This window comes from Dipodomys merriami, unplaced genomic scaffold, assembly GCF_024711535.1.
Source record: "Dipodomys merriami isolate MVZ:Mamm:240054 unplaced genomic scaffold, mDipMer1.0.p SCAF_6, whole genome shotgun sequence".
In the NCBI taxonomy this organism is placed as follows: Eukaryota; Metazoa; Chordata; class Mammalia; order Rodentia; family Heteromyidae; genus Dipodomys; species Dipodomys merriami.
The window spans coordinates 54,186,191-54,207,267 of NW_027206179.1; the positions used below are offsets into that span (position 1 = coordinate 54,186,191).

Sequence of the window (21,077 nt, forward strand, 5' to 3'; positions counted from 1 at the left end):
GGGAGGAGAATCTTTGGAGTGGCCTTGTGCTTTGATCCTGTGAGGCCCTAGGTCAGTGGAAGCTGCATGGGAGGAAGCATTGGCTGAAATAGCTTGGCTGTGGCTGAGTTGCAGAAGCCATAGTGATTGCAGGGCTCTGGTGATCATGAACTAGGGAATGAAGGAAGAAAGGGGCAGGATATATAGAGAAAAGCGAGAAAACTCTTTCATGTCTAGGAATATTATGTATGGCAGCGCTGGTGCTATGTTTAGATAAGAAGAGGGAATTTGGAAGTGGCACTGTAGCTCAAGTGGTAGAGCGCTCGCCTTGAGCTGAAGAGCTGAGGGACAGCGCCCAGGCCCAGAGTTCAAGCCCCACGACCAACAACAACAAAAAAAAAAAAATAGGAAATTTCTGTTGTGGATCTCGTGGCCAGGTTGAAATTTCTCACATGGAAGGCAGGTGCCTGTGGAATCGCCCTGCATCACATTTTACTAGCCTTAGATGAAGGAAAGTTTTTGCCTGTTGCTTGGAAAAGTTGAGGATGGTATCCTAGGGTAGAGTCTGGTGGATGCAGTTTAGGAAAGTTCATGGCTAACTGCAACCTTCATTGGAGGACAAGCCCTGAAGAGAGGTATTGGAGGAGTTTTTCATCTTTGTTTTGTAGTCTAGATGTTTCTATGTTCACTAACCACAAAAGGTCACTTCTGAATACTTCCACACAGGATTGTAGGAGCAAGATAATGTAGGGATTTCCACTGGCATAGAATTCTGTTCTGCAATGTGTCTTTACACTTTCTTTTGCTAAGAATGAGCAGAGAACATTTACATGTCAGGGTGTGTCTGGGACACAAGCTCTTTTACAGGTAGAATGGAGTTAGGTGCTATTAAGTTTTCAGTTTTGTAAACTGTTCATTAATAATTGTTGTCACATGCTTGAGACCAGTACTCTTATTTGGTTTCTTTGTCAGGAGATTTGGGACTATCACATCCTTCAAGGATTTTTTTTTTTTTGCTGTGTTTTGAGAAATGGGATCAGTCAGAAATATAGTCTATTTCCTGAAATGTCACTTGGCTAGGATTTGTTCTCATCTTACTCTGTCTTAATAGAATGTGCCACATAGCAGGCACATTTTTCTTTTAGATTTTTTTTCTTAAAAATTTTTTAAGGTAACAAAAATTAAAATATGTGTCCTTGGACACATATTTTATGAAAATTTTGCTATGTCATTTTCAACATCTGTAAAATAGGGATTAGCACGTATTCTTGCTGTTGACAATATATGTACCTAAGGTATGTCTACAAATGGTAATGGGTAAGCTGGTAGCTAAATTAAATCACAGCTGCTTTAAAAAAATTTTCTTTTGCATTTTCTTTAATTATTTCCTTGATATATTTTAGTATTACTAGACTACATGCATAATATTAAAGGGTTTCAATCTGCACAGGTATGTACAGTGTACTTGGAACAAATTTACCCCCTCTCTCTGTCCTCCTTCTCTCTGGGTTCACTGGGCGTTCATTGGGTTTCATTGTATTATGTACTTTGATTCTCTTTATCTCCAAATACCTTTTACCTTCTTACCCCACCTGCTGACCCCTTCCCAGACAAATACTCCTTTTATACTGATGTGGTAATCATCATCAGCATTATCGTCATCATCATCATCATCATCATCATCATCTTCATCATTTTTTTAGGTCTAGATTCTACATATGAATGAACACATGCTATATGTAGCTTTAAAATGTTTTATTTTAAAAATTTTGCTATTGTTAAGTAGCTGTATGAAGAGATTACAGTTCCATAAATCAGGTTATGAGTACAAAGCTTCTTGACCATGTTACCCCTTCCAGTGTTATCCCTCCCCTATTTCCATACCCATCCACCCACTCACAAGTTACATATTTTATTTTTTACATAGTTATATTTAGCTGAGTTTGGGTTATTTGAACATGGTCTACAGTTCCACCCATTTTTCTGCAAATGACATAATTTCATTCTTTGTGGCTGAATAATACTTCATGGTCTATATTTACCCATTCATTGATTTTTGGGTCACCTAGGCTGATTGTATAGCTCAGCTATTATTGTGAACAGTGGCACAATGTACTTGGGTGTGCAGGTATCTCTCTTGTGTGTTGATTTACAATATTTTGGATTACTCAAGTACAGCAAGGGAAAATGTGGTCTAATTTTTAGTATTTTTTAAAAAATAATTAATTTGCTTTATTGTTATAGAGGTGATGTACAGAGGGATTACAATTACATGAGTCAGGTAATGAATACATTTCCTTTTGTACAGAGTCTTCTGTTAGTATTTTGAGGAACCTCCATACTGATTTCTATAGTTGTTTACATTCCTATCAACAATGGGAGAGGGGCCGTCCATAGTTCCTATCTCCCTTGTCATTACCAATATTGATTGTTTCCTTGATGATTGCCCTTATGACTGGAGTGAGATGGAATCTCAATATAGTTTTCATTTGTATTATTTTATGGCTAAGGATGTCAAACATCCCTTCATGTATTTATTTATTGGCTGCTTGTGTTTCTTCCTTTGAGAATTGTCCCTTCAATTCATTTGTTTATTTATTAATTGGATTATTTGTTTAGTGTTTACTTTTTAGCTCTTTGTATATTTTGGATATTAATCTTCCCATCTGTTGAATATATTCAGTAGAGAACATCTGCTAAAGATATTTGTTGAACAGTATCTGTGAAGACCTCTCCTATTCCAAGGGTTGCTGCCTCTTGGTTGTGGTAAATGTTTCCTTTGATATGCAAAAACTGTTTAATTGGAGTCAGGCCCATAGTTTTTGCTCTTAAGTTCTTGGGCATTGGAGTCCTGCTTAGAAAATAGTTCCCTATACCTATGTCTTCCAGGTTTTCCCCTGTGTTTTCTTGTAATAGTTTTCTGACACTATATGTTTAAAGGTTGTATGTTCTTGAAGTACTTTTTTTTTTCCTCATTTGGCCAAAAATTACAAGGCAGTAGGTGTGCGCAGTTATTTCTGTCTTTGAATTGTTCCATTGGTCTTTGGGTACCATGCTGTTTTTGTTACTTATGGTTCCTGTAATATAATTTGAAGTTCAGTACTTTGATTCCTCCAGCATTGCCCAGGATTACTTTGTTATTTGGGATCTTTGATGTTTCCATATGAATCTTAGGGCTTCTTTTTGTTTCTGCAAGGGATTTTGTGTCTGCATTAAGATTTGGATGGGATTTACATTGAATTTGTGTATTGCTTTTGGTAGTTTAGGTATTTTTATGATAATGTTCCAGTCTGGGAAGTCTTTTCATTTTCTGGTGCTTCCTTTAATTCCTTCAACCTTTTAGTTTTCATTATAGAGGTCTTTCACTTTCTTATATTAAAATATGTTGAAGTGACTGTTGCTTTATGTAAAATTTCCATACAACATATAGCCACTTCCCTTTATATAAGTTAGACTCTTTAATTGCATTTAAGCTGGTTGAGACTTGAAACTTACAAAAAGCAGTTTCTATCTGTTTTTCCCCCACCAAGCTACATATACATGTCTTTTGTTCTTGCTATCTTCAGTGTCAGTGGCAAAAAAAAAACCTGGGATAATAACTAAATAAAAGTATTTAGAATTTGCTAGGAAAGCAGTCTGTTGGCATTGGAAACTGCATGCATGCAGTATAAGTTGTGGATACTATATTAGAGAAAAGTGATTCCATGAATTATTTTTTTAGCTGGTGATACAACAGTATACTAATGGTTATTGTACTAAAAAATGTGAGAGAATATTAGTTCTAGTTTGTAATAAATAACTATCAATATCCTAAATTCATACTACACACTGAAATGGGCCAGTCAAAACTCTGTACTAGAATGGGTAGATACCTTCATTATATTCAATGATACATTCATGAAAATAATGGAACCATACAACTTGAAGATATGTGTGGGGTTATGAAAGATGAAGAACAATGGAAGAGGTGACATTGATCAAGATGAATTGTATTTATAAACAGATTTGTTGAATTGAAACCCCTTTGTACGACTACTTAAAGATAATTTATTCCTTTCCTTGTTAATGACAAAACAAAGTACTAGACTGTATGCACATACCTCCTCTCACTATTCTGTCTTTTTTGTTATTTTTTGGGGGCGGTTGTGTGCTTGAATTCAAGGCATGAGCATTGTCCCTGAGCATCTTTGTGCTCAAGGCTAGCTCTCTACCACTTGAGGCACAGCACCTACTCCAGTTTTTGAATAATTAGGGATAAGAATCTCACGGGGACTTGTCTGCCTCGTCTGGCTTTGAACCATGCTCTGGATCTCAGCTTTCTTGGTAGCTAGGATTACAGGTCGGAACCACTGCCGCAGGCCATATCTGTCATGTTTTTGAAATAGTCTTATACTTGGCTCAGGCTAGCCTGGAAGCCAGTGATCGGCATCCTGGGATTATAGTCATGTACCCCATGTTGCTCTTCACCTGGACTTTATTTTCAGGCAGTATTTGAAACTTTTGTAATTGACTGGACAAGAGCTGTAAGGCATAAATCTTTCCTGGGTGGGGGTTAGTGGGGGTGGGGGCCTGGAGCGGCGTCCCAGAAGACTGAGCGCGCGCCTGCACGCACGCGTACCTGCGTAAGTGCGCATACGCAAGGGGAAGGCCGGGATGTGGGACTGGTTGGCTCGGGGTTGGTCAGAGGGTGCGGAGGCGCGCACCAGAGCAGTGTGGGCAAGATGGCGGTTCCGGCGTTTTCCTGGCTTGTCTCAGCCATGCGCTGAGCACCGATAAGGAGGAGGCGGTGGGCCTGTGTTTTGGGGTGCCGGAGGAGGAGGAGGAGGGGAGTAACTCCAGTGTTGCAAGTACTGGAGAGGAGATGGGCGCAGTGGCTGTGAAGGCCCAGTCGGCCGAGCTGTCCACATTCTCCCCATCGTTATCTTGCGGGGTGGGATGGGAGGAAGGCCCGGGTGGAGACGTCCCCGAACCGCTGTCTGCGGCCTTGGCGGTGCTCTCCAGTGCCCCACGCGAGTGGTGGGCTGGTGCCCTCCTACCCTCCCCTTGCTGTCCGGCCGTCCCACGTTGATGTGCGCGCCCAGGCTGCCCACCAGGTGCTGGCTCCAGGCTTCGTTGGGATTATCGTCTCCGGTTTCGTGGAGGATAAAAACACGACTACTGGCCATAGCTTACACCTGCTTCCAATCCGCCCGCGCCCCAAGGAGCTCAGAGTATGAGAGAGTCCATGTTCTGACTCATATGGAACCTCGTGCCTCGAATCGCTGATGCTCCTGCCCAAGACCCTGCGGGAGGAAGAACCGGCCTCCTCTAAGAGGAAGTGCCTTCTTCCTGATCAGGTCTCAGTAACCAGGACCTGCAATCTCTGTTTATATGGATCATGTGTGTGGTCAAGTGTCTGTTGTCAGCGATCAGAGTCGAGCAAAACCAAGAGTTTTTGCAGGAGGTGACCCAAGAGAAGAAAGAGCTTATGGAAAAACTTTCTTCTCTAAAATAAAAAAAGTTGGTACCCAATATGCAATTACCATTTGGAGGATGCATTTTCAAAGACTTCCCAAAAAAGCCAGAAGTCATCGGAATTGTATCGGCAGTAACGTGGAACTAGGAGAAAGATGCACACAAAGAAGCTGAAGCAATTGGTATCCACAGGTCAAAGCTCCAAATCTTCAACCTAAATTTTACATCTCTATAAAAGTTCTCAGAATTTATCATGGATTTAAGTACAAGATGTAAAATTGTAAAAAAAAAAAATTAGGAAAAGATCCTGGGGAAATTATTTTCAATGTTTTTTGGACTTCAAAAGCACAGTGTATAAGAAGAAAAAGTTGGTATTTGACTTCATCAAAGTCAAAATGTTTTGTTCTGCAAAAACAATTTTAAACACAAGCTACATATTTAGAAATTATTTGCGAACAGTGTAGTGTCTCATCAGCATGGAAAACAGCATGTTGAAAACTTTCTAATTAAACTTTAATTAGAAAATGTGCAAGAATTTAATAGGTATGTCACTGAAAAGAAAATATGAATAGCAAGTGAGGACTGAAAAGATGCTGCACTTCATAAGTCATAGGGAATTCAAATTAAAACCACAAAGAAATACGGCTTAACACATTTATCAGAATGATTAATGGGAAGATAATGAAAATACCAAGTGTTATTGAGGATTCACAATGGTTTCTCATCTATTGATGATAGTAATGTAAAATAGTATATCTACACTGGAGAAGAGTTTGGAAATATCTCTCTGAAGTTAAACATGGTTACTCTGAAACCCAGCAGTTGCACTTTTGAACATTACACCAGACAAATGTAAACCAGTTTTGGTACTAAAACTCTGTACAGCTTCATGGCATTTTTATTTGTAGAAGTCCTAAACTGGAAACAAACCAGATGGCTTGTAATGGGTAAATGGCTAAACAAATCAGCATTCTCATGGACGGCTGCTCTGTGTGGAAAAGGAAGAGACTCTTAATACAACTTAGAGAGACCTTGGGGGTATTGTGGCCCACAACTCCACTTCCAGTGTGTTTCTTAGCTAGTTGGAGACATGAGTCTCATGGACATAAGCACCCACGCACGCACCCATGCAAACACAACAGGCTCAGGAACTTGCCTCCCTCGGCTAACTACAAATTTAGACCCTTGTTTCTCAGCCTCCTGATCAGCTATGATTATATGTTTGAGCAATAAGCACCTGGTGTAGGAAAGAAATAGTCTTAAATCTGCCATGAAGCATTTCTTTTGCAGCTGTGTACATGTACTTTGCCCTAGACACCTTGTTTCTCAAGATAACCAAAAATACTCTTTTTCTTTTTTTTTTACATTTTTTAAAATTGGGAAAATACCATACAGAGGGGTTACAGTTACATGGGCAAGATAATGAGCACTGTTGCCTCCTCCTTTGTTTCCCCTTCCCATCCCTTCCTATCCCCTACCTCCACCCGATACTCCGCCCCCCCCCCAAAGTTGTAAAGTTCGTTTTATGGCATAACATCTTGTACATCTCATTGTTGCAATGAATCCCCCTGTATCCCTATTTAAATGATTTGTTTTTTCCTTTCCCTCCACAAATAATACCAACATCAAATACAGTGAAAGCAGGTGTTATACCGTGGGGGAGGGACATATAAAGCAACAAGGAAATCATCTTATAAATATGTTAGAAACAATTGCATGAAAGAAAAAATCATTTGAATACTTTCCTTGGGGTTCATTTCCCTAACATCAACTTATCTGACCTTTTCTGTTTGACTCAGACATAGTTATTGCAAATGTAAAATGTTCAAGTTCTACTAGTTTATTACTTTTAGGAGAATTGTAGCTAACGAGTGAAGACGTAGGGTAGGAATTTACCTCAAATTTGACTTTCATAATATAATTGCTTAATTGTTTAGTGTGGATATAAATGAACCAATAGAGATCAGACTGGAAGATGTCAGCAAAAATCAGATGCATATGCATATGTATGAATGTGTGTGTATATATACATATACATACATACATACATACATACATACATACATACATACATACATACATACATACATACATAGATGAATACAAAGATACACAGATATTAAGCCAGAAATTTTGGGAACTATATAAAAAAGGTAGGCAGTATATTTTATATCTGTAATATTCCTCTCTATTCCAAGTTAGGTGAAGGAATGAGATTCGAGTCAGAAGACAAACTCCTTGCTATTTTAGTGAGCACAGAAGAAAACCCTTAGAAAGCTATCAGCCTTTGTAGGAGATCCTATGAGATTGAGTAGTATATGTTTTGATTGACTGTAGTAAGATTTTATGAGCAAAGTACCATTGAAATGACAATGATTAACATGTGTCTGCATATGTGTGTGTGTGTGTGTGTGTGTGTGTGTGTGTGTGTGTGTGTGTGTGTGTGTGTGTGTGTGTCTGTCTGTCTGTCTTTCTGTCTGTCTGTCTTTCTGTCTGTCTGTCTGTCATGGCCAAAACTCCGATCCTACTGCCTATTTTGCTTTCTTGTTATGGTTGATGGAACTTATGAACTACTCTTTGAGTCCAACCTTTTTCTGGTTAATTGGAGATGGGCTCTCATAGGCATTCCTACTCTAGATGGTTTCAAAATACTATCCTCACTCTCATTCTCTGAGTAGATAGGATTATAGCTTTGAGACAGTAGCATGCCCATCCAGCATAAACAGGGAGATCATTGAATAAGCAAGTAGAGACAAAACTGTGAGTGTAAATTGAGCACTTAACTAGAGGAACAGGGTTCCCAGATTGTACTGAACCCAAACCAGGAGATCATTGAGTAAGCCAGTACAGAAAAAAGCATGGCTCTAAATTGAGCCCTTAGTGCAAATATGGTGATCTGAGTTCAAACCTCAATATATGAGAGAGGTCATGTAGTGGGCAGAAGAGCTAGAGATATAATTCAAGTAAATGAGCACCTGCTTAATCTGCACAGACCTTGCTGTCTGTTAAAAAAGTATGGTTTCTATTACATAGAGCAACTTAATTTTCTGTTTCTTTTTGTTTGTTCACAGTGACACAGATACCGTACTGGCCGTTGTCAACAATACTACTGGGTGAGTTGTTTTCTTTTGTCATTCACATGGTAACCCATTTTTTTTTTTTGGAGTATGATGACAATCGACAAAATACATGACGATCTATCAAAAACTCTATGTGGTCATATTCAGTTTTGCAACTAAATAGAAAATGATACAGCAGGTCAAAAGAGATTTGGTCATGGTCTGCTGTGAATTCAAGGACTGGCAGGCCCAATCCTTAGTCAGAGTATCAACGTGCATGTATGGGACTCATAAAGATCCGAGGAATGTAAGAATTCCTCTCAGAAACACAGAGGTAGTCCCACTGTTCTGCAGATCTCAGTAGATAGGAGAATCATCTACCTCAGACCAATTCTTCATTCTCCAGAACTCAATTAGCCTGAAAGGCCCACCATCACATTGGATGGGAGTCCTGCTTCTAGCCTTCTATTCTTTGTTCCTATCTGACAGGCAGGAAAGACTGCCATGATTACCTTATTAAGGAGGGTATAGAGAAGACATAGGAAGCAGAAAATTAGATAGAAAATTAGATTGTGAGGGTTGAGTTATTGTGAAGTATCTGAATTTAAAATTAGTTCAAGAACAATAGGACATTAAACTTTTCTTATGTTTATAAGAATAGAATTATTGTTTTTTTTCAATGTGCCAGTCATTGGGCTTGAGATTAGGGTCTGAGCCATGTTCCTGAGTGTGGTTTGCTCAAGCCTAGCACTCTAGTCCCTGACCCACAACTCCACTTCCAGTGTGTTTGGTAGCTAGTTGGAGACATGAGTCTCATGGATTTTCTGTCCAGTATGGTTGAAAATCATGATCCTTAGATCTCAATCACCTGAGAGGCTAGGATTATATCTGTGAGCACAGATACTTGTCCTATTCAGGAAAGAAAAGTACTCCTTTGTATATAACTAAATATGTAAAACTTTCAACTTCCAATTTATTAGTTTTAAGTAAATTGTAGCTAAGTTGGAAGAAAATGTAAATGTATTTGCCTGATATTTGACTGTGTATAATTTAATCCTTTAGCCTGGAATATACTAAAACAGGAGATCTCATCCTCGAAGACATTAGTGATAGGTGAGATGCATTCCTTATATGTATGTGTGTGTGTGTATATATATATATATATATATATATATATATATATATATATATATACATATATGTACATAAAGATACAGAGGCATTAAGCCAGAATTTCTGGGAGATGTCTCAAAAGATTGGGCATTACAGCTTATGTCTGGAACGTTCCCACTTTTCCAAGTTAGGTGAATGAATGAGAAGTCAGTCAGAAGATAGCCTTAGTGGTATTTTATTGAGCAGTGAGTAAAACTCCTAGAAAGCTATCAGGTAACCTGTGTTTGAGACCCCATTTGAATGGACAGTACATGTGTTTGATGACTTTAGTAACAAATCAAACTGCATAATTGGCATTTCTATGACCTTAGTTTTGTATTATTGCTTTGGGACAGAATGTTCTATATTATTTTCATTTGCTATTTTGAAATTTTTGTAATTATGATTTCTAATGTAGATATCCTTCTTTGTTTTTGGAGGTTATTCCTTCTGTTCAGAAACACATCTCTCTCTACTAACCTCCCTCTCCATTCTTTTCACACACCCTGGTCATGCCGTGACTGTTATTCCATATTGAATTTCTTTGAGATAAAGATAAACATGTGTGTGCGGCTGGAAAGGTGGCTCAGAGGTAAAGCACTTGTCTTGAATGCATGATTCCTCAGCACCACATAAGCGGAAAAAATGTGTGTGTGCTTGTGATACTATGTTTTCATTTTCATTGGTTTGAAATAGTTTGTAATTTTTTAAATTAATTCTTGTGGGGTTTTTTGCCAGTCCTAGGGCTTGAAATCAAGGCCTGAGCACTGTCCCTGAGATTCCTTTGCTCAAAGCCAGCACTCTACCACTTGAGCCACAGTGCCACTTCTGGCTTTTTGTGTGTGTATGTGGTACTGGGGAATTGAACCCAGGGCTTCATGCATGCTAGGCAAGCCACATTCCCAGCCCTCCCTCTTTATTAATTCTTTATCAGTCCTTTGGTTGATCAAGTGAGTAGTATGTACCTTGTATGTCCTTGTGTAATTTCTAAAGTGTTTTTTCCTACTTTTATTTTATTGGTGAATTAGATATGGAGAATAATTTCAACTTTTAGAACTTTATTTGAAACTGATTTGTAGTATAAAATACCCTCTATTCTGGTGAATGCTCCAATACAAAGAGGAAGGCATGTTCTAAAGTGCTATACCAATGATTTACTATTCAACCAATCAGATTATGGAGGTCTTCCCTTTAGGTGAAATGTTTTAAGTGGCTCTTAGACCAATTTAGTTTGGAGTATACTCTTATGTTTTGTGATTGACTTATTGTCTGATCCTTCCTGGTTAACAATGGATATTGATTCTCCCAACTTTGATTGCATTTGAGTCTATATCCCCTTTTACATTGAACAATGTTGGTTTTATGTAATAGCATTGTCCTGCAGTGAATACCTGTATATTTACAATTGTTATTATTTCCCATTGACAGTTTTTGGATAATGTGCTGTCTTTCTTTGTGTCATTATCCAGATTTTATATAGAATCTATTTTTTTTCTCATATTGCAAGGTAACTCTGATTGCTTCTGACTTGCTTTTGCAGAGAAAATACTCTTTCCTTGCTTCAATTTCAGTCTTTCTAAGTCTTTAGTGGCCAAGTGAGTGTCTACTAGGAAGTATATCATTGGGCCAAGGGTTTTTTTAATTTAATCCACTAGACAGTCTCCAGTTGAAATAAGATTAGGTCCTGAGTATTCAGGAAAGACATACTTCTTACATTGTTGTAAGTTTTTTTCCTCTGTTTTTGTTTTTGTTTTTGTTTTTGTTTTTTGTCAGTGGTGGGTCTTGAACTCTAGGCCTGGGAGCTGTCCCTTGAGCTCCTTAGCTCAAGGCTGGCACTCTACTACTTGAGCCACAGCCCTGCTTCCTCCTCTGTTTTTTTTAATGTGTCTTTGTCCCATTTACTTGTTTGTCTTTATGGTTTTATTATTGTGTGCATTGATTAGATCTGAATCTTTTTTTTTTGTTTTTCTGGTTTATATACTCACCCTAAAAGACTGGCAGCAATAATACTTGAATGAAAGTCAATGATGGAGTGATTTTAGAATTGATCATACCTGTGAAGTTTTTTATATGTATAACTGCAGTGAAATGTGAAATAAACGCTCATACCAGTCAATGGTAATACTATAAAACTATTCCAAGTGTGAATTGTTTACTGATTTTCTAAGGTATCAGGATATATGTTATTATAAGGATCCAACTGTAATAAATGAACTAAGTATAGATGCAGATATGAACATGAGTAGACAAATCCCAACATGGTCATGCCTAGAGTCACTAGTTCTTTGGCATATAACGTATGCTAAAACTCTATGTTGTGTCTCACTATTTTCTCTTAGTGTGGACCTCTCAGAAGTCTTACCTGTTCCTCTCCTCGGAATTGTCGATGATGAGTGAGTACATAACCAATATAACAAATAAACATATATTCAATGCATACATGTTTCTAGACAGATAGAATATGAGATGGAACATACATACATAAAACAAACCAGACAAATCTCAAACAAAAGGAACTGTGGCTGAGTGCTGATGGCTCATGCCTGTAATTTTAGCTGTAGGGAGGCTGAGATCTGAGGATCATGATTCAGCCTGGGCAGGAAAGTCCATGAGAATCTTATCTCCAATTAATCTCCAGAAAACTGGAAGTGCAGCCATGGCTCAAAGTGGAATAACACTAGCCTTGAGCAAAAGAGCTCAGGGACAGCACCCAGGCCCTAAGATCTAGCCCCTCAATCACCACCACTGCCACCAACAACAAAAAGAAACTGTGGTGCAGGCCTAAGATCTCAGCTGCTAGGAACATGATTAGGAAGATCATGGTCTAGTGCCAGAACTATCTGAACAGGTAACCCTATGGAAAACATCCGTAGACCAGCACCAAAAAATTGGGCCATTATGTTATGGTAGAGCAGCTGTCTGGAAGACAAGGAACCTATATTTTAACTACAGTAAGCCCCACCCCCCAAAGATGATGAAAGAATGAGAGTAAGGGATGAAAAGGAGGGAGGTAGGAAGGAAGGAATGAGATAAAAAATGAAAGGAGGGAGAAAGAGAAAACCAACTCAGACTACAGCAAAAGGAAAAAGAGTTTGAGATTTATTAAATGATCCTCAGAAGTCCCTTGATAATACACAGTATCTTTGACAATATGTCTAAATGTATTCACTGAGATATTTGTGACTTTCTGTTATCTTAAAATATACATCATAAGTATGCTTCTTTTACAACAGTCATTTTAGTAACATATTCCTTTGGAAACTAGCATTTTTTTACTTTTGGGTTGTTGTGCATTGGACCAAAAGAGAGAAAATTCTGCTTACAGAAAAGAAAAAGTAACAGAAATAGAGGCTAGTGAGCCACAGAACCATGTCCATAAAAGATCAAGATCAGAGCTGGGAAGGTGGCTCAGTGGTAGAGTGCTTGCCTTGCATGCATGAGGCCCTGGATTTGATTCCTCAGCACCACATAAGCAGAAAAAGCCAGAAATGGTGCTGTGGCTCAAGTGGTAGAACGCTAGCCTTGAGCCAAAGAGCTGAGGGAAGGCGCCCAGACCCAGAGTTCAGGCCCACAACTGACAAAAAAGAAAAAAAAAATCAAGATCGTGCATTTGTCTCTGTCACTATGTGACACAGAACCCTGTCACTATATGAAGCTAGTGTCTAAAATGTTATTATTGACACTGTGCAAGGCTGGTTTTTATCACAAATCTGAAAAGAGTCCCTACATCAGGCCTGACTATGTGTTAGGGCAGGATAGATATTTATAATGTTGGACATAAGAAGTGGGCACAAGGACTGGAGAATAAGAAACTTAAATAGGGTAGAAGGTATTTGTAATTAGAACACACAGTGAACTTATGGGGAAAACACAAAAAGTTAACACTAGTTTTATTTAGGAGCAAACACAGAACATAAATGTTTAGTAGTTTTGTATTTTCCCAGACCAAATATGTCCATCCCCAAGCTATAACATTCATTTCTATTGGATGGTGGTTCACAAGTTTTAGAATAACTGATTTTCTGGGAAATAAAAATGCACTAGTGAGTGGGAGCACATGAAAGGCTCCTTGCTCCAACAGTCACTCTGAAGAATTTCCCAACACATGAATGATGGACACTACAGTTGTCTTTCAGATAAATGAATAAATATCTAGTTACTCGCACTCTTTTATCTACAATGACTTTGAAAAGTTGGGGGTTTGCTAAGAGGAAGATCATGGTTGATCAGCATTCCTATCCCTAAGTGAGTTGAAACTCGAACCCTTTGGTGGCTCACTGAATACTGTTGTTCTCATTGCCTTTGGAGATTATCTTGTATTTGTCCTCTTGTCCAACCCACTGAGCTGGAAATCCACTCAGACCTAGATTCAGGTGATGCTTATTGGCAGTGTTTTATGGCTAAGTGTGTTTCTTTAATGATCTAAAAATGTAGTGGCGTCTTTATTCCAAATAATGGCTGAAAAGAGAATGAAAGGTTTGGGTAAAAACAAAATTAAAGTCCACTTGTGCATGATCTTCAGAGTAATTAAGACTGGAATGTGAATTCTAGGAAGTCATATGATATTTAATGATATGTATTTTTAATTCCCATAGACCTTGTCCATATGAATTGTGTTCAATACCAGATTCTGAAAGGTGAGATACAAATAAGCCCATAAAATTCATGTATAGACAAGTTTATATGTAGAAGTTTATGCCAATTATATCTTTGTATATATTTGAATATGTATATATGTACAGACCCATGAATACATGTGCTTATACATTGTGCCTAGAACTGAACAGTCAAACACAAAAGAAATAGTAAGCAAGGACTGTGGCATGAGTGTTGCAGAGTGTATCAAAACATGAAAGACCCTGTGTTCAAATAGCAGTACCACTAGTAAAATTAAGGACATGTAGCTGGGCACCAGTGGCTCACGCCTGTAATCCTAGCTACTCAAGAGGCTGAGATCTGAGGATCATGGTTCAAAGCCAGCATGGGCAGGGAAGTCCATGAAACTCTTATCTCCAATAACCACTAGAAAACCAGAAGTGGTGGTATGGCTCAAGCGGTAGAGTGCTTGCCTTGAGCTGAAGAGCACAGGGAAAAAGCCCAGGCCCAGAGTTCAAGCCCCACGACAGACAAAAAAAAAAAAAAAAAAAAAATCTTGCCACTGTCCTTTGATTCCATTGTGAGCAGTGCAGCATAAGGATTTACAGTTAATTCTTTTCATTAAAAATAAAAAGATTTAAGCCAGGTGCTGAAGGCTCCTGCCTATAATCCAAGCTATTCAGGAGGCTGAGATGTGAGGACTGCAGTTCAAAGTCAGCCCTGGTTGGGAAGTCCATGGGATTCTTATCTCAAATTAACTAGCAAAATGCCAGAAGTGGAGTGGTAGAGTTCAGGCCTTGATCTAAAAACTCAGGGACAGTGACCAGTTACTGAACTCAAGCACCAGAACTAGTAATGAGTGAAATAAATGAATGAATGAATTTTCATCTCTGTGAGGAACAAAGCTACAGCCATTCCAGTTACTGATGCTTATTAGCTGTACATAAATTGTATCTAATTTTAACTTTAAAGTTAAGAATAAATCTTGTAGTATCTGACTTTATGTTTTTGAAATTTTTTAGGACTTCTTCTTAGGAGTTCATATCAGTGTCTGATGGTGCAGCTGCCAGCACAGATAAGACAAACATAAAGGGCTATCAATTTTGAATTATAGACATACTTATTATTATTTATGTACATATTCACATAAACATAGCACAATGAATTGGCCCCTACATGTTCATACAGATTTCTCTTTCTGTCACTGTTTTTCTCCTTCTGTGTCTCACTCACAATTTAGTGGTGCTCAGTTTGAATTTGGGGTGGTAGGTAAGAGGTCTACCATTGAGCCATGCCTTCAGCATATTTTACTTTAGGGATAAGGTCTTTTTTACATGTACCACTAGGCCTGCCTTATTGGATAAGTTGGGATCTCAGAGACTGTTTGCCCTGTCTGGCTATAAATCATAATCTTTCTGCCTCCTGAGTAACTCTAAACATGGATTTGAGCCTGAATTTGAGCATGAATTTGAGCCTCTTTCCTTTTTTTTTTTGAGACAGATTATCACCATGTAGTCATGCTGCTCTGTCAAACCTCCAACCCCACTCTTCTGAATCCAAGGATTATAGACATCCCAGCTTTTACTCATTACATTTTGACAAGATTAAAATGACTATTCTAGAATATATGATATGCTGGTGTCCAAATGACAGGGTTACATATCGAGTTTTACATATCATTCCGTTTTGAGGATAGAAAGAGTATTTAAAAGATGTACTTCACTCATAACCTGACATATGGACTTGAATCTTCTTGGTACACTACTTAAAAAAGATCAATTGACTTATAATAAGAATAGTTATAAATTACAAAGTCACATGGCTAAAAAAATTTATATCTGGAAACTGAAGTTAAATTTGAAATGTCAAATGAAAATACTGACACTGCTTTTAAATTCACTGGTAAAAGTCATGAAACTTGTATAGAAGCTAATCTTCATTAAAACATACAAGCTAAACAACTGATTTTGATATAAGTTAAAGCCAACATGCACATGAGCTGTGCAGAAATTGTAGCTCATTTGAATAGAATTTGATTAGTCTTATGGTGTCTGAGTATGTTTTTAAATGCTTTAAATGCTTTTTAATGTTTTTTAAAAAGTATTTTTAAATGCCTTCCTTATATGAATATTTATGTAGCAGTACCCTGTGACAGACTCCTTGACCAGACATGATACAAGTGTTTTATATATACACACATGTGACATGTGTATACAAATACCCACATACATACCTCAGCGTATGAGCCTATATACATATTCACAGATAAAAGAGACTAAAATGTAGAAATTTCTAAAATATAGAAAGTTACCCAAAAAGGGCAAAACATGTTTGACCATTGTTTCTAGGTGGACATTATATGGGATAAGAATGACACGTGCCAACAAACTGAAGTTGAACTTTAATAAACTTCAATAGAGAATAGAGAGAGAGGGGGGAAGGGGAAGAAACAAGAGAGAAAAGAAAGTATAACTTTCTAGCAAAGACAAAACACACTAAAAGTGAAAAGATAGAAAAAGGTTTTCTAAGAAATGGAAATTAACCAGATGTAAATGTACTCATATCTGGCAAAGAAAATTTCAAAAATTATGAGATAACAGTCATTTCATATTGACAAAGGATACCATCAAGAGGATATAAAAAAGATCAGTGCACCCAATTTCATACAACGAGCACTACTGTATATAGAAGCATAGATAGACCTCTTAATTATCTCGACCCCTACAAAAAAATCAACAAGGAAACTTCATAATTAACTGACAACATGGAGCAAATGGAAGCAGACATCTGCAGTTACAGATTAAATATCAACCCAAGAAGCTTTCTCCAAAGTAAATAATATTTTAGGGCACAGAGGCAGTATTACTTTCTTTTCTCTTTCTTTTCTTCTCTCTATTACTATATGGTAACTATATAAAGGAAGGCTTAACACATATAAGCAAAGGTTATATTCCTGTTTGTATCATGCCAGAATGGAACTAAACTAGAAATAGGCATCAAGATAAACTACAGAAAATGTTGAAATGCATGGAGATTGACCAAAATATTTTTGATTGATTTGTGGGTTATTGAAGAATTAAGATTCATCTATAAAATATGGTTACCCTTTAGATTTAGGTTCAGTAGGAAAGAACTGAACTCTAGTCATTGTTTAATGACATGTTAAATTTCTTATTTTAAATTCAATTTTTAAAGGTCAACAAATTTCTAAGATAAAGTATAGCTAATTAGAACTAAAAATGAAGTCTATAAAATCATACAGTTTCTGACTATATGCTTTGTTTCTATCTTTCAGCATACTCTTATCTGATTCCACAATGGAATCTGTGGAAGAAGACAGAAGTAAATGGTGAGTAAATATACATGTGCTTTCACACACACACACACACACAGGTGCATTTATATGTATATGTACATATATGTGTTTAAATATATACATATTTACACATGCATGAAAGCATATTTACAGAAAAAACAGATTGAGAATTCATTAGCAGTATTGGTACAATGATACTATTTTTCTAAGGTCCTTTTGTTGTAATATCCATAGGTACCTTTCTATCTTAGTTGTCTGGAGAAAAAAAATTTCATAAGAATGCTTTTTACTCCTAAACTGTGATAGTAGCCAAAAATTCTAAGAGAGTATGGTAATGTCTGTATGAGGCAAGAGAGGAGGGAATTGTGTGTAACACCTGTGGGCAGGAAAAGTAGCACCCTCAGCAGAAATAATGGAGTTAATAGACCTGGCATCTGTCTCTCACCCACCAAAGCTCTGCCACCATGTGAGGCTGGTATCCCAAATGCAAACCCAGTATAATGGTGAATAGAGTCCCAGTCCTCCCCGCCATCCCCCCATCCAAGGCAGGGAAAAGACACCCATGAAATGTGGAAAGTACAGGGTGGTGGAAGGAATTGTGAATGAGGAAATTCAAGAGGGAAAGGCTGATGGATACCTATACACTCAAGTTGAATTTCAAAATAAATTTAATCCAAAATGCTGTTACACATATTAGCCAGCTGCAGCAATAAAAAGTTGAACTTCAATTTTGATTCTTGATGCTGTTACAGTAGCACTTCAGAGGAGGCTTAAGATTATCTACACATCATAGGAGACTTAATTGTAGATAAAAGTTGTATACTACTTTGTAAATAGCTACTCAATGTACAAGTTTTTAGAGTTCAACCCCTTAGAAAATATAGAGTAATTGTATGTATTTTAAACAAAACATCTCTAAGTATTGTTATTTTTTATCCTAAACACTGACCTGAACAAAATGACCTCAGTAGTCTTTAACTCCTATGAGAGATTGGTGTATCTCATCTGGCAAAGAGTATATTATCAAAGACTACTGACTGATACATGTAAACACACACACATATATATATATAGTATATAAATTAATACTTATGACATGTAAAGTTTATGTATATGTACATATAGAGAGAGAAAGAGAAAGTGATTTTCACAATTAAGTCTTGGAAATAACCATGGGAAAAGGAGTTTTCTGGATAAAGAATCTAAAATTCTTTCTTAAAAATTTTATACTTCAGATTTAAGGAATTTTTATTGTTCAGATCATTTTTCATGTCACTCTTCCATGTAACAAACTTCTAATGATATATTTTTGCCCTTGTTGGCAACTAAACAGTCCAAAATAGATGATGGTGATGAATATGTTGCTGACACACACACACACAGAGTACAGAGTAAATCAGTCTGATGTTGGAGGAAGAGAAGGAGCCTTTGATGGATCGCTTGCCTTAGAAAAACAGGGCCATTACTGAGGCAAAAAGCAGAACTATGGAAAGATACCAAACGTATGGAGGTTATATACACCAGTGACTAATTGTACAAACCAGTACAACAAATCTACTCACAAATAGTTTTTGTAATTTAAAATTTGAAAAACATCATAGACAGTAATTTTAATATAAAAATTTTAATAGAAAAATTAGAATGTTATTCTCAATAGTAGCCGTTCCTCATTTTTCCTAGACATCTTTGGATTCAGTTCTGTGAATTTTTGTTTGTGAGCAATTTTTACTTTCTTTTAAGCAATCTTATCTGGGAAACTTCCTAGTGCACTGATTCGATAGTTTTGCATGTGAACACTAACTATATTCTGAAAAATCACTGAACTGCAGATAGGCTGAAGAGACTTTTGCTTCTCACTACATTGGTTATTTAACCACTTACCAACTTGTGTCAGTGTTATAGAGAAGGTTTGTACAATATTGGAGAATAGAAAAAGCTATTAATTATATGCATTGCTTTTGAATCCTGCTACTTTGCTGAAAGTCTTTATCACATCTAAGAGGTTTTTCTTGCTGGAATCTTTCTGGTCTTTTAGATATTGGATTCCAACATCTGTATAGGAATAATTAGATTTCCTCTGTTCTGTTGGTATCCCTTCTTTTCTTTATCTTCCCTTACTACACTGGATAAGATAAGGAGCATTATTGTAAATGAGGACGGAAATAGGGACACCTCTGCCTCATTCCTGACAGTAGAAGAAATGGTTTCATTTTTTTCCGATTTCATACAATGTTAGCTACAGGCTTTTCACAGATAGTCTTTATTGTTTTGAGATGTATTCTTTCTATTCCTAGTTCTTTCAGGACTTCTATCATAAAAGTGATGTTAATTTTTGAGAAAAGCATTTTCTGCATCTGTTGAGATGGTTATGCGATTTTTGTCCATTCTCTTTATATTAACTTATTTGCATAATTTGAGCCATCTTTACATCGCTGAACTGAAAAAGACAATGATCATAGTAGTGTATGACAATTTCATGTTGTTGAATTTGGTTTGTAAGTATTTTATTGAGAATATATGTGGCTACACTCATCAGGGACATTGGCCTGTAACTTTTTTCTTGTGTCTTTACTTAGTTTTGGTATCTGATGATATTGTCTCATAGAATGAGCTTGGTAGCATTCTTTCCCTTTCTAGATAGTTTAAGAAACATTAAAATTAGTTCTTTAAAGCTCTGAGAAAACTCAGTAGTGAATCTGTTTGGTCCTGGACTGTCTTTCTTGTCAGACTCTGTTACAGTTTTAATTTCGTAGCTTGTTACAGATCTGTTTAGGTGTTTTGTATCCTATTGATTTTAATGGGCCATATGCATTTACAATTTACCTGGGTTCTTTTTTTTGCAGATTTTTCAGTTTATTAGAATATAGAGAATATAGATTCTTATGTTTTCTCTGAAGCTTATTTTTGGTGGTTGTTAGGCTTGGCTAACGTTGCCAATCCTGTTTATGTTTAAATGACCCTACTGTTTATTTTATTGAGTTTTATATTGTTCTTTTGGTGTTAATTTTATTAATTCTTTCCTGATGCTTATTATTTCTTTCCACCTATTTTGTTTGGTATCCCGTCTTGAATTTCAAGAGCTTGAGATGCATCATTAAGTTATTTTTTGAGATTTCTCTTGAGTTTTTTCAATGTAACTATTCAAAACTGTGAACTTCCTTTTTAGCACTGTCTTTGCTCTACCCTAAAGGTTGTAGTAAACTTTGTTGACTTTTATTTGATTTAAGAAATGTTGTGGGCTGGGAAGGGGCTCAGTGGTAGAGCGCTTGCCTTGCATGCATGAGGCCCTGGTTCGATTCCCAGCACCACATAAGCAAAAAGAAAAAAGCCAGAAGTGGCGCTGTGGCTCAAGTGATAGAGTGCCAGCCTTGAGCTGAAGAGCTGAGGGACAGCGCCCAGGCCCAGAGTTCAGGCCCCACGACTGGACCAAAAAAAAAAAAAAAAGAAATGTTGTATTCCATCACTATTTCTCCAGTCACCCAACTGATCATTAAGAAATATATACATTGCTTGGTCTCTGC

The 21,077-nt window shown here is 37.1% G+C and overlaps 1 protein-coding gene across 6 annotated transcripts in view; it reads left to right on the forward strand.

Annotated features, from left to right (window-relative positions):
- Positions 1-21,077, forward strand: part of LOC138814074 (phosphatidylinositol 3,4,5-trisphosphate 3-phosphatase TPTE2-like) — a 56,841-nt gene that overhangs the window by 21,352 nt on the left and 14,412 nt on the right. For 5 of the 6 annotated variants that reach the window (XM_070002892.1, XM_070002888.1, XM_070002894.1 and 2 more), the window contains 5 exons: positions 8,505-8,546; positions 9,555-9,605; positions 11,984-12,037; positions 14,240-14,281; positions 17,536-17,589. In XM_070002892.1, the coding sequence (XP_069858993.1) occupies positions 8,505-8,546; positions 9,555-9,605; positions 11,984-12,037; positions 14,240-14,281; positions 17,536-17,589 (243 nt within the window). The remainder of the gene's footprint in view (positions 1-8,504; positions 8,547-9,554; positions 9,606-11,983; positions 12,038-14,239; positions 14,282-17,535; positions 17,590-21,077) is intronic. The other variant, XM_070002893.1, reaches the window with a different exon arrangement.